Genomic DNA, 12,539 nt, shown 5'->3' on the forward strand with positions numbered 1-12,539 from the left:
AGCTATTGCATTTTCACAGCAGGTAGAAATGAGATTTAACTCTGTAGTTTCTTTAGTGTGAAAAAAAGAAAAAGGAAAAAACCCCACACGTTAAAGACCTTTTGTTGTTGTTTTCTGTTTGTATTGTTTTGTTCTATGCTTTAAACCCCTGCATTTTTAATTACAGATATCTAGTGGAGGAAATTAAAAAAAGAGAGGGATTTCAGCTTCTTTTGGAGGTAAGTGAACAGGGAACTGAACTGCTGTTGTTATTGGTGGGGAGTGTCTATTGTTTGATTTTTGCTTTCTTTAGTCAGTTACCAATATGTATTTGAAGTATATAATTTAATAAGTGTGTGTATCCACAGATATGACTGAACACACATAACACGTGCTGTATTCCCTGTTAGGATAGATGAAATACAAAATATAAAAAATATTTTACACTATTTGTACAATGCAAATTTTCTCTTTAACTTTGAACACTGCTAATTGACTGAAGAATTTTAGGCCAGCAGCACATGCTGAGGTTAGTAAAGTGGCAAGTCTGTAAAAAGCTGTCCATTTTTTGTTACTGTAGAATACCCAGATGTGAAAGCTGTTGAGAACAGAGGCTGCTGTTTAGTTCCTGCAGAAATGGGACATCTGGATTAAAAGTGAGATTGAAGGGAGTGCTTTAGGATGGACTATAGCACTTCCTGAGAAGGAAGTTGAGCAAGGATTAAGAAAAAGATTTCAGGAGTGCAGAGGGACAAGCAATGAGAATTCAAAGAAAGACTGCTGTCAGGCAGCTAGGCCCAGTTATGTGAGCCCTTTTCCTGAAAGTAAGTTGGGCTTCAGACAAAAAGCTTAGAAAGATGATCCTCTATGGCCTGGAAATGCACTTGTGCTTGAGTCATCTTGAACTCTTTTGTGTGTAAGTGCTTACCTGCTTGGATAAGAGCTGTGACAACATAACTAGAAATAGAGTGTGAAGCATGGCTGGGGGTAGTTTTTTAGGATGAATGGTGTTTTCAGAGGGGGATGATACATTTGATGTGTGAGAGGAAACTGAGATAATCAAGAAAGGCGATGGCAATATGGTAATATATGCCATCTGTCTACTCCTGCCATCTGAATTTAAATAGTTTTAAAATAAACCCTGTAACAGCGAGCTAGTGCTTGTGCTTCTGAGGAAGGCACTGCCTTTTCAGTGTCTGTGTTTATGTGTGTAGTCAATGCATGCTCTTTGGGGAAAGAAAAGGGACTTTAAGAGCTGAGCTTTATTCCATTCAGTGGCAACACACGGCAAGTTTGCAGCTCTGTTCCTGCTGACAATGATATTCTTCTTGATGATTAAATTGTATTTAATGCATTCTTTGAAGTGAAGCGGAAAATGATATGAGCAGCTCTCAGTGCCCTTTCATGAAAGAACATGTCTCAGCTGGTGGGCTCTCCTCGTTCAGGAGACTGCCTGGGATTATAATAGCAACCACATTCACAGTGGGCTAAAGAGATGGTGTGACTCAGCTACCAAGCTCTCTTTTAACTTTTTTTTTTTCTTTCAGCTAATACCAGTGAGGGTGGCATGTGGGAGAGGAGAGGGGTGTGTGAGATCATAATCCATATTATAATTTAGATGCCAGTTGAATACTGTGTTGCAAATGGCGTAGGTCAAGATTGTTGTACTGGTTTTATGAGTTGTGTTGAATGGGATTAGAAGGCATATCTGTTCCTCATGCTATTGCTCTCTGTACAAATAAAATAAAAATTGTTCCAAATTAGCAGGAAATGTATAGAGATCCCAGACTAGTTTGCTGGGAATGTGTTCTCTATCATATATGACACAGAAATCTCATAAGCACAAAATGCCTTATTTTATAATGTGTGGTGAAGAGATGCTTTTGTTGTGAGCCTTGCAGATAACTCTCTGCTGAGTTTAAAGGCAAAACTTCTCTAGAGGGAAACTGAAATGTGAAGTCTTGGCCTTTGCCAAAACACCTGCTTAGATATTGGACAAGATACATTCAGGATATGGCACATACCCTGCAAAGGATCCTGAGATTCTTATAAAATGTGGAAATAGAGAAAATCATTGTCTAGCACTGTATAGTGTGCTCTGTGATATAAAAGGAGATTGGCATTGTTCAGTAGAAAAATGACTAGATGTGCAAGTGTTAAATGGTGACAAAAATTAAGCTTGTGTGTTTTGTGTAAAAGACTTCATAGGAAATTTCCATCAAAAAAGCCCAAAACACTAAAAAGAAAATGTATTCTTAAAGGTTGCTTAAAATTTGAATTCTGTAACTTACCCTTCTATGCCTCTCACACTTTTCCAAACCAAAATTTTTTTGTGAGCAAAACAGAGTTAAATATGGATGTAGGAAGATGAAATTAAAACCCCAACAGGTTTCCTTTTTCTGGCAGCAGGAATAGGAATGGATGATATGAAAACTATTTCTAGTTTCAAAAAAGGGATACAAAAGGTGAGTAGGAGAAGGAAGTTTTAATGAAAAGGGTATAAACTCAAAGGCTTCCCTCCCTCTCACCCCAAAAAATAAAGCATAACTCTTTGACAAGCTGTAATATGTATCCCTGTCCCATTTGTTACATCTATAAGCAATCATTTGTTCTCTTGTTTAGCCGGAGTTTGCAAACGTCTGCTTTTGGTACATTCCACCAAGCTTAAGAGAAATGGAGGATGGACCTGAGTTTTGGCAAAAGCTGCACCAGGTGAGTATCATGTGTTACCTGAGACTTACTAATTTATCTGTGTGCCAGATAAGTATGTGAAATAACCTTTGGCTTTGCTCACTTTTATAACCTATCAGTAGAACAGGGATTTAATCCTTAAATAGATGTTGGTAGGATTGAAGTTTTTTCTCCGCTTAGAAAAAGCTAATTATTTTTTTCTTAATGTAAGAGGCGTAGGCATTAACAAGTATTCAGCTCACTTCAAAGCTGTTAGCAGCTGGCAGAACTGAGAGAAGAGGAACAGCATTGTATCTGCATCTCTTGTCTAGACAGATTATTCATTACCTGTTTCATATACTTAGCGCTGTCCTTGGAACTTGGCTTGAATTATCCATGATAATCTATGATAATGAAAGCGAGGAAGTGCTTAAGAATATATTTCTGATGTTAAACATAAATGACAATAGGAATACAATGGGATAATACAGTGGGAAAGACTTCACTAACGAGTGTTTTGGTAACTCTTTGCCATCCTGATAGGAAATCATGAAAAAAACAGCAGTAAAATTGTGAAGTTACTATCGGGGAACTCGTTAGTTAAGACTTAATTAAGAAGCCACTAGACATTGTGGTATTATGTTTTACTGAATAAGCTATTCTGTGAGGAATTGAATTTAATTCATTGTTTGCTTATCTCTGGAAGAGCTTTGGTGTTCTGCATTTATTTTTTCCTAGAATTTGCTACTAGAAAGTTATACTAGAACATAGATGTGTATACCATATGCATGCTTGGATATGGTGTGCCTACTATGCATACAAGCTATACATACTATATATACATGCATGCTTCCTATAACATCTGCTCTCAGCAGCTTCCACTGGAATTGCTTTCAATTTATGCTAGAGGCTGGTGTCTTTAAGGGAGAGGTCTTCCTTAACCCTGTCTATATTGTTTTGGAAAGTATACTTTGGTAGTACAAAGCCGTGCACAGCTGTAGTGTGGATGGAAGGGCTTTGCATTTGCGATGCTTTTGCAAAGCATGGACGGGTTATGATCCTTTCATACGGGGCTTCCCTTCCTCATGTAAGAGTGGAAGGCCTGTGTATGAATGTGTGTGTGTGTATGTATACATACACACACAGAGCTGTATAACAGCTCCTCCGCCCATGGAGGAGTGTGGATTTGGAAAGCAGCAATGGGAAAGCATAGAAGACATAGTGCTGCAACAGTCACTGTCTGATTTATGTATGCTACAGAGGGGACCGAAGAGGGAAGGGATGAAGCACGACAAATGGCTTTGAGCATGTATATTTGAGTAGCTTATTGAGTGTAACTTACTGGTTCTTCCAGTCAGGGTAGGCAATAGATGCCTGGCTTTATTTTATGTACTAATATAGATAGACTGATGCTGGAAATGCAGATTTCCTAGCCAGTGTTCTGTGGAAGAGAACTTAGAGGGAAAGAAATTTGGGTGCAATGTCTCTGAAGGACTGAACACTGCTGCAGATCTCAACCACTCTTTTTGTGGGCAAGGTGACATTTTCTTGATTCTTTTATCTCCTCTAATGAAACACGGAGAAACCTCAAATCCTAAAATATAACTATTTCACTCTTCCCCACAAAAGCCTGGAAAAAAAAATCTGCCATGAAACAGACCAAAACTCCCTAGCAGAGCAGGGCACTGAATGGCACAAATTTCTCTCCCAGGGGAAACAACAAATGATGATTGTTAGTTGTGTTATTTTAGACACTGCTGGGAAGTAGTTTGACACTGCAGAAGTGAGCCTGTTTTGCAACTAAAACATGTTATTTCACCTTCCTGATTCTCTACAGGGGTAGGTCTGGGGTTTACCTTGCTTTTTGGATGTTGAGGGCCAATTTGGGACAAAAGATGTATCAATGAGCAGATGAGATGTCAGCACTGGGTCACAAAAAATAAGTCTGACTTGACTTTTCCAGCTAACATCAATTTGTTATAACATTGCTGATGCAAAGAACATAGGCTTTATATTACATTAATCAATACAGATATATTGCTGTACAAGAGGGAATGCATCCTCATCAGCAAGGTGTAACTGATACGAGGATTAAGGCTGGAGAGGTTGTTACATGATGCCATTGATGGACAGAGGGGGTGTGACAGTTTCTTGATTGCAAGCATTTCCTGAATATTCCCTTCATTTCACTAAAATGAGCTATTCACAGTTTGTCTTTTCACACCGCATTTTAATGTCACAGTTATTCTGTTCATGCAGAAATCAATCTTCCTTTTTGTTGACCTGCATATTTGACAATAATTAGGGAAATATACATCTTAAAAATCCCTACAGCAAGTAATTGATTTTACTCAACTACTCATTCAGCAACATTGTGCAGGATAACATGCTGTCTTCTGAGGTTGGTTGTGAGTTTTAGTGCTGGTGAAAGTTGATAAGCAAATTGTTCTGATTTCAACTCCTCAGCTTCATGAAGAATTTGCATAGTCCTATGCAAAATAACCCTGAAGGTTTTCTGCTGTACTGGCTCTTCTCCAGTTTCCATGCCCACTTCATGTGGAAATGTGTCAGGACTGAGTGGGTCACGGCATGATACCTAATTCTGATGTCAGCTCTCCTACATAAAAAGTGCCTTCCCCCCCCCCCCCCCCCCCATGGGCTGTTTATGTTGAATTCTGTGGCCTGGCCTTGAACTTTAGGTGTACAATTTTCACTCTTCAGAGTCTCCTACATTCAAAACAGAAAGGTGGTAGGAAAGAGGGACCTGAAGGATTTGGAACAGCCACTAGCTGGTTATTTGACTTATCACCTGAACACTTTATGGAAAGCGAATTAACATGGGGGTGGGGGGAAGTAAAGAACAGCATAAATAGTACGTTGCTCTGTTAACCAGTAAAACTGGGAATTCTCTGCACATCCACAGTGTGGTACCACTTTGACCTTTTGGGATTACAGCAGGATGTGGCTGTTTAGTGAAACTAGTTCTATAAATAGTACAGCGAGGCTTTGGATGCAGTAAGCCATAAATGATCTGACCATGTAAGGTGTTTTTCAGTGCCATTCCTCACAAGTGAGGAGGGATTTCTTCTTGCAGAAAGTGTACAAACGGGCTCTCTGTGGTAATTGAGGAGCTGCCGTTAGATCCAACTAGAACTATCTGTAAGTGGTGTTATTTTGTCATTGCAGTCTGGGGGCGGTTGTCTCTGACCTAGAACTGACACAACTGACGGGATGGAGCGATGGCTTTGCTAGTGCTGTATGCGCCCCCCAGTGGGAGTTTCACTCCTCTTCCTCTGGTGACACTGTAGGATTTACTTTGTTTACTGCTGAGGATGGTCAGTGTGTCGCGAGGTCACAGTGAGAAAAGTGGAACTGGAAATTACAAGCCAGAAATGAAAGTGAGGGAAGAAGTAAAAAAAATGCAAGCAGATAGCATTCTGATTTTCATATTTCTTCCATACCTGTAAGTATCCATGTGTATTCTTTCTTGTAACAATCTTCTCTTTAGAAAAGTCAGCTTTCTCAGCTTATGCTGAAGTGTCTGCAGATGATGTAGAATTAGCTGATTGTTAGTAATACTGTCTCTGGAATGCCTCCTGGCAACACAGAGGGTGCTAGGGCACAAGGAAGAATTTGGAGGTGTACATCTGGAACTGTCCTATTGCCATCCTGTTGCTAACCCAGGCAGCCAGCTGTGTCTTGTGTATTCTGGATCAGTTTGTAGGCTGCTCAAACTCAATGGGTCTAGGAGACACAGAAGTAACCATCTTTAACAGATCCCTCCTCCTGCAGTAGCCTGGACCCCAGGGTACAATACCTATACAATACCTATTGACCAAGGTTTGAATGGGAAGGAAAAACAAGACCTCCAGTTAGTTATATCAGTAAAGTTTGCCCTCTATATTTTGGAAGAACAAGAGGAAAAAACTATAAAGGATCCTGGAGCATAACTATAGGTAGAGTACTATGTATTGAATACTGCTCAGTAAAGAAGGCTAGTTGTATATTGCTAAGTACCTCAAGATCAGGGTTCAAAAGTGTCAGTAGGTTCCTAGGAAGTCTTTTGTGATTTACTAAACTTTGCCTTGTCTGTAGTTCTAAAAAACATATGCTGGAGTATCAGATTTCCAGTGGTTCAGTAAAGCTTTTATATACAGTTGTTAGTTTCAGTTACTTAAAATTCCAGCATCTCAGTCTTAGACTCTACTTGTGTGGTGTGGTTGATGTTTTTTGTTTTGTTTTGTTTCCTTCCTGCCCTTTTGAGGATTTGTGCCCATGTAATACAAAATTTATTGGCTGTAATAGAAGGCTCAGGATACAGTGTCATACTAAATCCTATATAGCTTGGAATGCCATTTTTGCCCCTCCTCCCTCCCCCTTAGTTAAAGGTAACCTTATTCCTACCTTTCCCTCCCACTTAAAGAGAAGGCTACAGCTGTCTGTTATGTGAAGGCATATTTGCAAAATAGCCTGTCATGCTGACTGGTGTTGTGATACATTTATATAATGAGAGGTTTCATATCAAAGCACAAACGTATGGAGGGTGAACAGGTGTTGCCTTGGCAACCTCTGAATCTTGTGGTCTTTGTGGTATAAATAAAAAACTAATCAAGGACCTGATTCAGTAGTATTTAGGCATTCAAAATACCCATTGAACAGGGTACAAGGTTTGAATGGGAAGGAAAAATAAGACCTCCGGTTGGTTATATTAGTAAAGTTTGGCCACTATATTTTGGAAGAACAAGAGGAAAAACTATATAGATTATAACCATGATAATAAATGCAGCGAGCCCAGGTTTGTGCATAAGGAAGGTCCCAAGTATATCACTTCAAGTGAATTTTCACTTGGGATTTGCATGCAAAATGTTATTTGATTTGGTGGCATCCCTGTGTGCTACACTTTGAGTTTTTCTTATGCTTGTACAAGAAAACAATTAAACAATATTTTTATGTGTGTGTTTGAAGAGTAATGAGAGAGGCATGTTTCTGTGAACTGTTCTTACGTGAGTGATTTTTATGGTACAGCAAGTAGCCTATTGCCTCTAGCATCTAGCTGTCTTTGACATGAGTTTCACTGGAGGGCCACATCAAATGACAGGAAAATCAATGGTAAGATTTACACAGAACTATATGAGAGTTAGATTGGCTAAATCATTTGTCTGGCTAAATCATTGGCTTCTATGACAGGGTGACCCACTTAGTGGATGAGGGAAAGGTTGTGGGTGTTGTCTGCTGTATTGGGTCTGGCTGAGCTGGAGTTCGTTTCCCCACAGTAGCCCTCACAGTGCTGTGCTTTGCATTGGCAGCTAGAAGGGTGTTGATAACACACCGGTGTTTTGGCTACTGCTGAGCACAGCCTCAGCACTGTAACATTCCTTCCTCAATCGAGGGCAAGATCCTGAGGCAAGGAGCAGGAAGGCAGGCATTGCTTGACTCCAATGGCTGCCTGCTGAGGAACTGTTACGCGTGCTGAAGCCCTGCTTCTTGGGGGTGGCCAACCATGGTTGCTCATGGGAAGTGGAGAATAAACTGCGTTATCTTTCACTTTTGCCCGTGCAAGATTTTGCCTGGCTTCTGCTTTAATAAACTGCCTTTTCGCAGCCCACGAGTTGTTTTCCATCTTACTCTCTCCCCTGCCTGGCTGGGAATGGGAGTGATAGAGTAGCTGGGTGGGCACCTGGCATCCAGCCAAGGTCAACCCACCACATCTGCCTAGACTTTAGTAGTGCCATCCCTTTATCTTTTTGTTTTCTTTTAAAGCACCCTATCAATCTGTTGTGGTCTGCAAAACACTAAAATCTACAAGGGGAAGAGATTGCTTTGGCAGGTCTAAAAGAAAGACCCTCTAGAGGGGTGATTGTCATTTCAACATATCAGATGGGGACATCCAAAGGGGTTGTTTGAAGAAATTTAGTTTGCCAGGGAAATCTTCAAGGTCAACAGAAGCTTCAGATTCATCCTGTGTGACATGAGGCAGTTAACCAAGGAAGCTGCTTGGGGAATTGGCACAGTTTTTCTCTGTCTTTAACATGGATAACAAGAAGGGGAGCTCCAAATCATGACTTAGGCAACCTGAAGTCAGAAGTACCCTTGGAAAAGACTTCATTATTCAGAAGGGGAACCTAAGGAGTGCCAGAATCCTTACTTGGCAGCGATTTATAAATACAAATAAAAAACCCCTAACATTAAATCCTCAGCATGCTCTGTGCTGTTTTAGACCTCTGTTTCACAGGCTTCTGGAGAGAAGAGCTGCAAGATCTCCTGATTCAATGAACCTAGCTGAATTCTCAGTATTGTGCTCAAGAGGGGCAGAAATGCAGCATTCTTGGAGAGGTGAGATGAGGAGGCTCAGTGGAGGCAGAGCTGCAGCCAAGGATCTTAGGGGAGAGAGGTACAACAAGCACTGAAGCCACAAAATGAGTAGTATGATAATAATCAACCCTTACGTTGCAGTGTGACCTTCCTCAGCAGAAGGTGATGCTCAGAGATTTAAAAATTAAAATAAGCATTGATTTGTTAAAGTAACAACATCTTATTTTGCAGCTAATACTACATAATATACAGCAGCAGATAAATAAAAATTTTGTAGATTAGCTGCATATAAATGACTGTTATTGTTAAGAAGTCTGAGCTTTGATAAATAAGAGGGAACAGTACAGTGTAATATAATAGCAGAGAGAAATTATAGTGGTGTTTCAGTACCTTGTTAATGAGGGATTCACACTTTCTCTTTTAGTATGTGGCTTTTTCTGCAGTTTTATATAACTCATCAGTACAAAAGTGACTGTAGCTGTTAATTAAACAAGATATTTAACCTGACTGTTTTAAAGGTATCCTCCACAGAACTGAGTTATAAAAACACAAAAATAACATGCCTTTTTTTTTTTTTAAATTTAATTCGAAGTAGAATACTTTGGTTTCTGACTGCATATCTGCACATAACTGCAATTTATGTCTTCGTTCTCTGTTATATTTATTCTTGCATGAATGCTGAAGTAGTAGTGGTAGACTAAGGGGCCAGATTGACAGATCTTCATCAGGAGAAGTAGGAATCAATGCATTTTACCTTGGCAGTGTCCATTTTACCTTAGCACTAGACCCAGGTGTTAGGAACACTTTAGTATATGTTTTACATTGGTGAAGTTGTACATCTGCTTAACTTTCAGCCACATATAATGGTGTGTGAGACTGACCTGATTTCACATTGCTCTTTCATGGGATGACTGGCATATCAGATATATTTATGGGGCTAGAATGGAGCTATGTTTGTATAACTGTACTGTAACCTGCAGTAGATGGAATAAGATAAGACAAAGGTGTGAACTGCTTCCAGCCCATGCTTTCTATAATAGTCTTGAGCGTTACTGTAGGAATTCATGATATGGCGGTTTTAGATACTCTGTTCTAGCTCTCTACTTTGTCTCTTATCCAGACTGACTTTTTAGGGGTGTGTAGTACCACTTGGATCCAGTTAAAAGCAGTCCTATTCATGTAGAAATATTTACATATTTTAGGTCAGTGGTACAGTTTCAACTGAGGCAAATAGACAAAAATCAACATCGCTAAATTACCTTCCACTTAATTTTAACCATCCTTTGATAGGTGGCTGTTTCTGTTCTGCCCCCTCAGTCCCTTCCCAGACTTGGTGATATCAGGTGATATCTTGAACTGATAACATTTACATCTCATCCAGCAGCAATAACACATCTGGCAGCAAAACATCTCTGTATTAAGAGCACTGTTGCACAGCTGCTAAAACTGCACCTCAGTTCTTGGGAACAAAGAGAAGAAGCCCCAGTGACTTTAACACTGTACGGTTTACTAGATGAGAATGCAGGGCAACTTTTGTCAGGGACTTAACATTGAGCTGTGCATGTTCAAGGCTCTCTGGGGACTGAGGTCTATTGATCCCTAGTGCTCAGCCTATGGAAATGATCAAAGCTGTAGGGAGGGAGCCTGCTGCAGCTCCATATGTTGCATTCAAGCTGAACAAGGATTTCATCTTCCCCAAGCCACCTGCAGAGCAAAATTGCTCAGATCTCCAGAGATGAAGTAGGTTTCACACTAGTTGTTTCTTGCTTTAAATCCTTTTAAGGATAATGGAGGGTCCAATCTTTTCTCCATGTGGTAATACACATAATGCCATGAAATGAAGCTGGGAGTGATAGAAAAAATGGAGAGCAGTATTGTTAGGAAATAAAATCACAAGAGATTCACAGATTCAAACTAAAGGACGGAACCTTCCAGGGAGATCAGTGCAAGATGTGTTTTCATCACAGTGTGTAATGCTCTGTGAAGATACCTTATCTAGCTCAGGAACTAGGAACTGTATGGCCACAGGTTAGGTACGGTACTTGATTCAGGTTAAAAATGATCTCACAAGGATTAGTTAGTTAACGTGACAGTTCTTTCAGGACTTAGGCAAATCACCTATAATAGTGGAGTATTTTTTCTGTAGATGTACTTCCTTCTTATGGGGGAAGCATGGGTTCCACTTGCCCAATAGTTTAAAATTTTTGCATGCTGCCTCACTACACCTGATGGGCATTCTAGCTTTCAGTTCAGATATAGAAAACAAACAACCTGATTTCAAACCTTTGCATTGTTAAAAGCTTCACACATAATAAGTCTTTCTATTTATTATTTATATACAGGAAGCTTCTAAAAAGTCTTATTTTCTAACTGAAAGATCAACAGAGGCTGTGGGGATTCAGTGGGATTGCATTCTCTGCTTTATTGCCATGGATTCAATTGACTGAAGGGTGCTTAAGCACTGCATAAATGCTTCTTGCTTGTCTGTGTGAACAAAGACAGTACTATTTAATTTGTATGGCTTTCAAACAGATACAGCCTGTTACCAAGAGCAGTGGAAACTTTGCATCCATTGTTAAGTGTCTCTCAGACTGTAGAAAGACCAACAGAGTAAAACAACTCCATTTCTTTTCCAGAAAAGTGAATTTTTGGGAGGAATAAGCGAAAGTGGTGCAATTCATATAAATTAAGCAGGCAGTTGGTGACATACCTCAGAAAATTTTTCTCTGTGCAGAATTGAAAAATCTAATCTGAAAACTATATCAACTTTATGACACTTTTAAAGAGTAAATATTAAGGTATTTGCTGATTATAGGAAGCCAAAGGGAATTTATAATGAATGTAAGAGTTTATAATCTCTCTTTTTTCTTTTTTTTTTGATCCATCAAGAGCACTTCAACACCATCCTTTCATCATTTCCAAATAGCATAATAAAAATAAGCACTTTTTACTTGGAGTCATGTTGCCACACAGAACAGTATTGCATTTTTGTTCATTACTGCTGTAGAAAGGAAAAAATCCATATTTTGCAATGCAACACTGTGAAACGTTTTAGAATTGTTCATATGTGGTATTTGAATATAAATGTGTGTGTGTGCCTATGCATACACATGTATATGAATATGTATTTACATATTGGGATCATATAAAAGACAATTAGTGTTAAAAAGGAAGAGGATAGCATAATGCATAGTATTACTGAAGTAACTACATTCTTAAAAAAAACTTGTTAACAGAATCAGAGAACACTTGAGTTTAGAAAGGACCTCTGGAGGTCATCTTGTCCAAGCTCCCTCTCAAACAGGGACACCTAGAGTTGTTTGTCCAGGACCATGTGGCTTTTGAATATCTCCAAGGATGGACATTCCATAACCTTCCAGGGCATCCTGTGCCAGTGTTTGATCATGCTCACAAGTGAAAAAGTTTTTCCTGATGTGCAGAGGGAACTTCCAATATTTCAGGTTGTGCCCATTGCCTCTGGTCCTCTCACTGGGCACCACTGAAAAGAGTTTGGATCTGTCTTCTTTGCACCCTCTTCAGGTGCTTACCTGCATTCATAAGATCCCCACAAGCCTCTT

The 12,539-nt window shown here is 39.6% G+C and overlaps 1 protein-coding gene across 2 annotated transcripts in view; it reads left to right on the forward strand.

The window, feature by feature from the left end:
* The window catches only part of GADL1 (glutamate decarboxylase like 1), an 80,258-nt gene that overhangs the window by 43,997 nt on the left and 23,722 nt on the right, over positions 1-12,539 (forward strand). For both annotated transcript variants that reach the window (XM_064672457.1, XM_064672463.1), the window contains 2 exons: positions 167-218; positions 2,602-2,691. In XM_064672457.1, the coding sequence (XP_064528527.1) occupies positions 167-218; positions 2,602-2,691 (142 nt within the window). The remainder of the gene's footprint in view (positions 1-166; positions 219-2,601; positions 2,692-12,539) is intronic.

Source organism: Pseudopipra pipra, chromosome 1 (genome assembly GCF_036250125.1).
Source record: "Pseudopipra pipra isolate bDixPip1 chromosome 1, bDixPip1.hap1, whole genome shotgun sequence".
Taxonomy (NCBI): domain Eukaryota; kingdom Metazoa; phylum Chordata; class Aves; order Passeriformes; family Pipridae; genus Pseudopipra; species Pseudopipra pipra.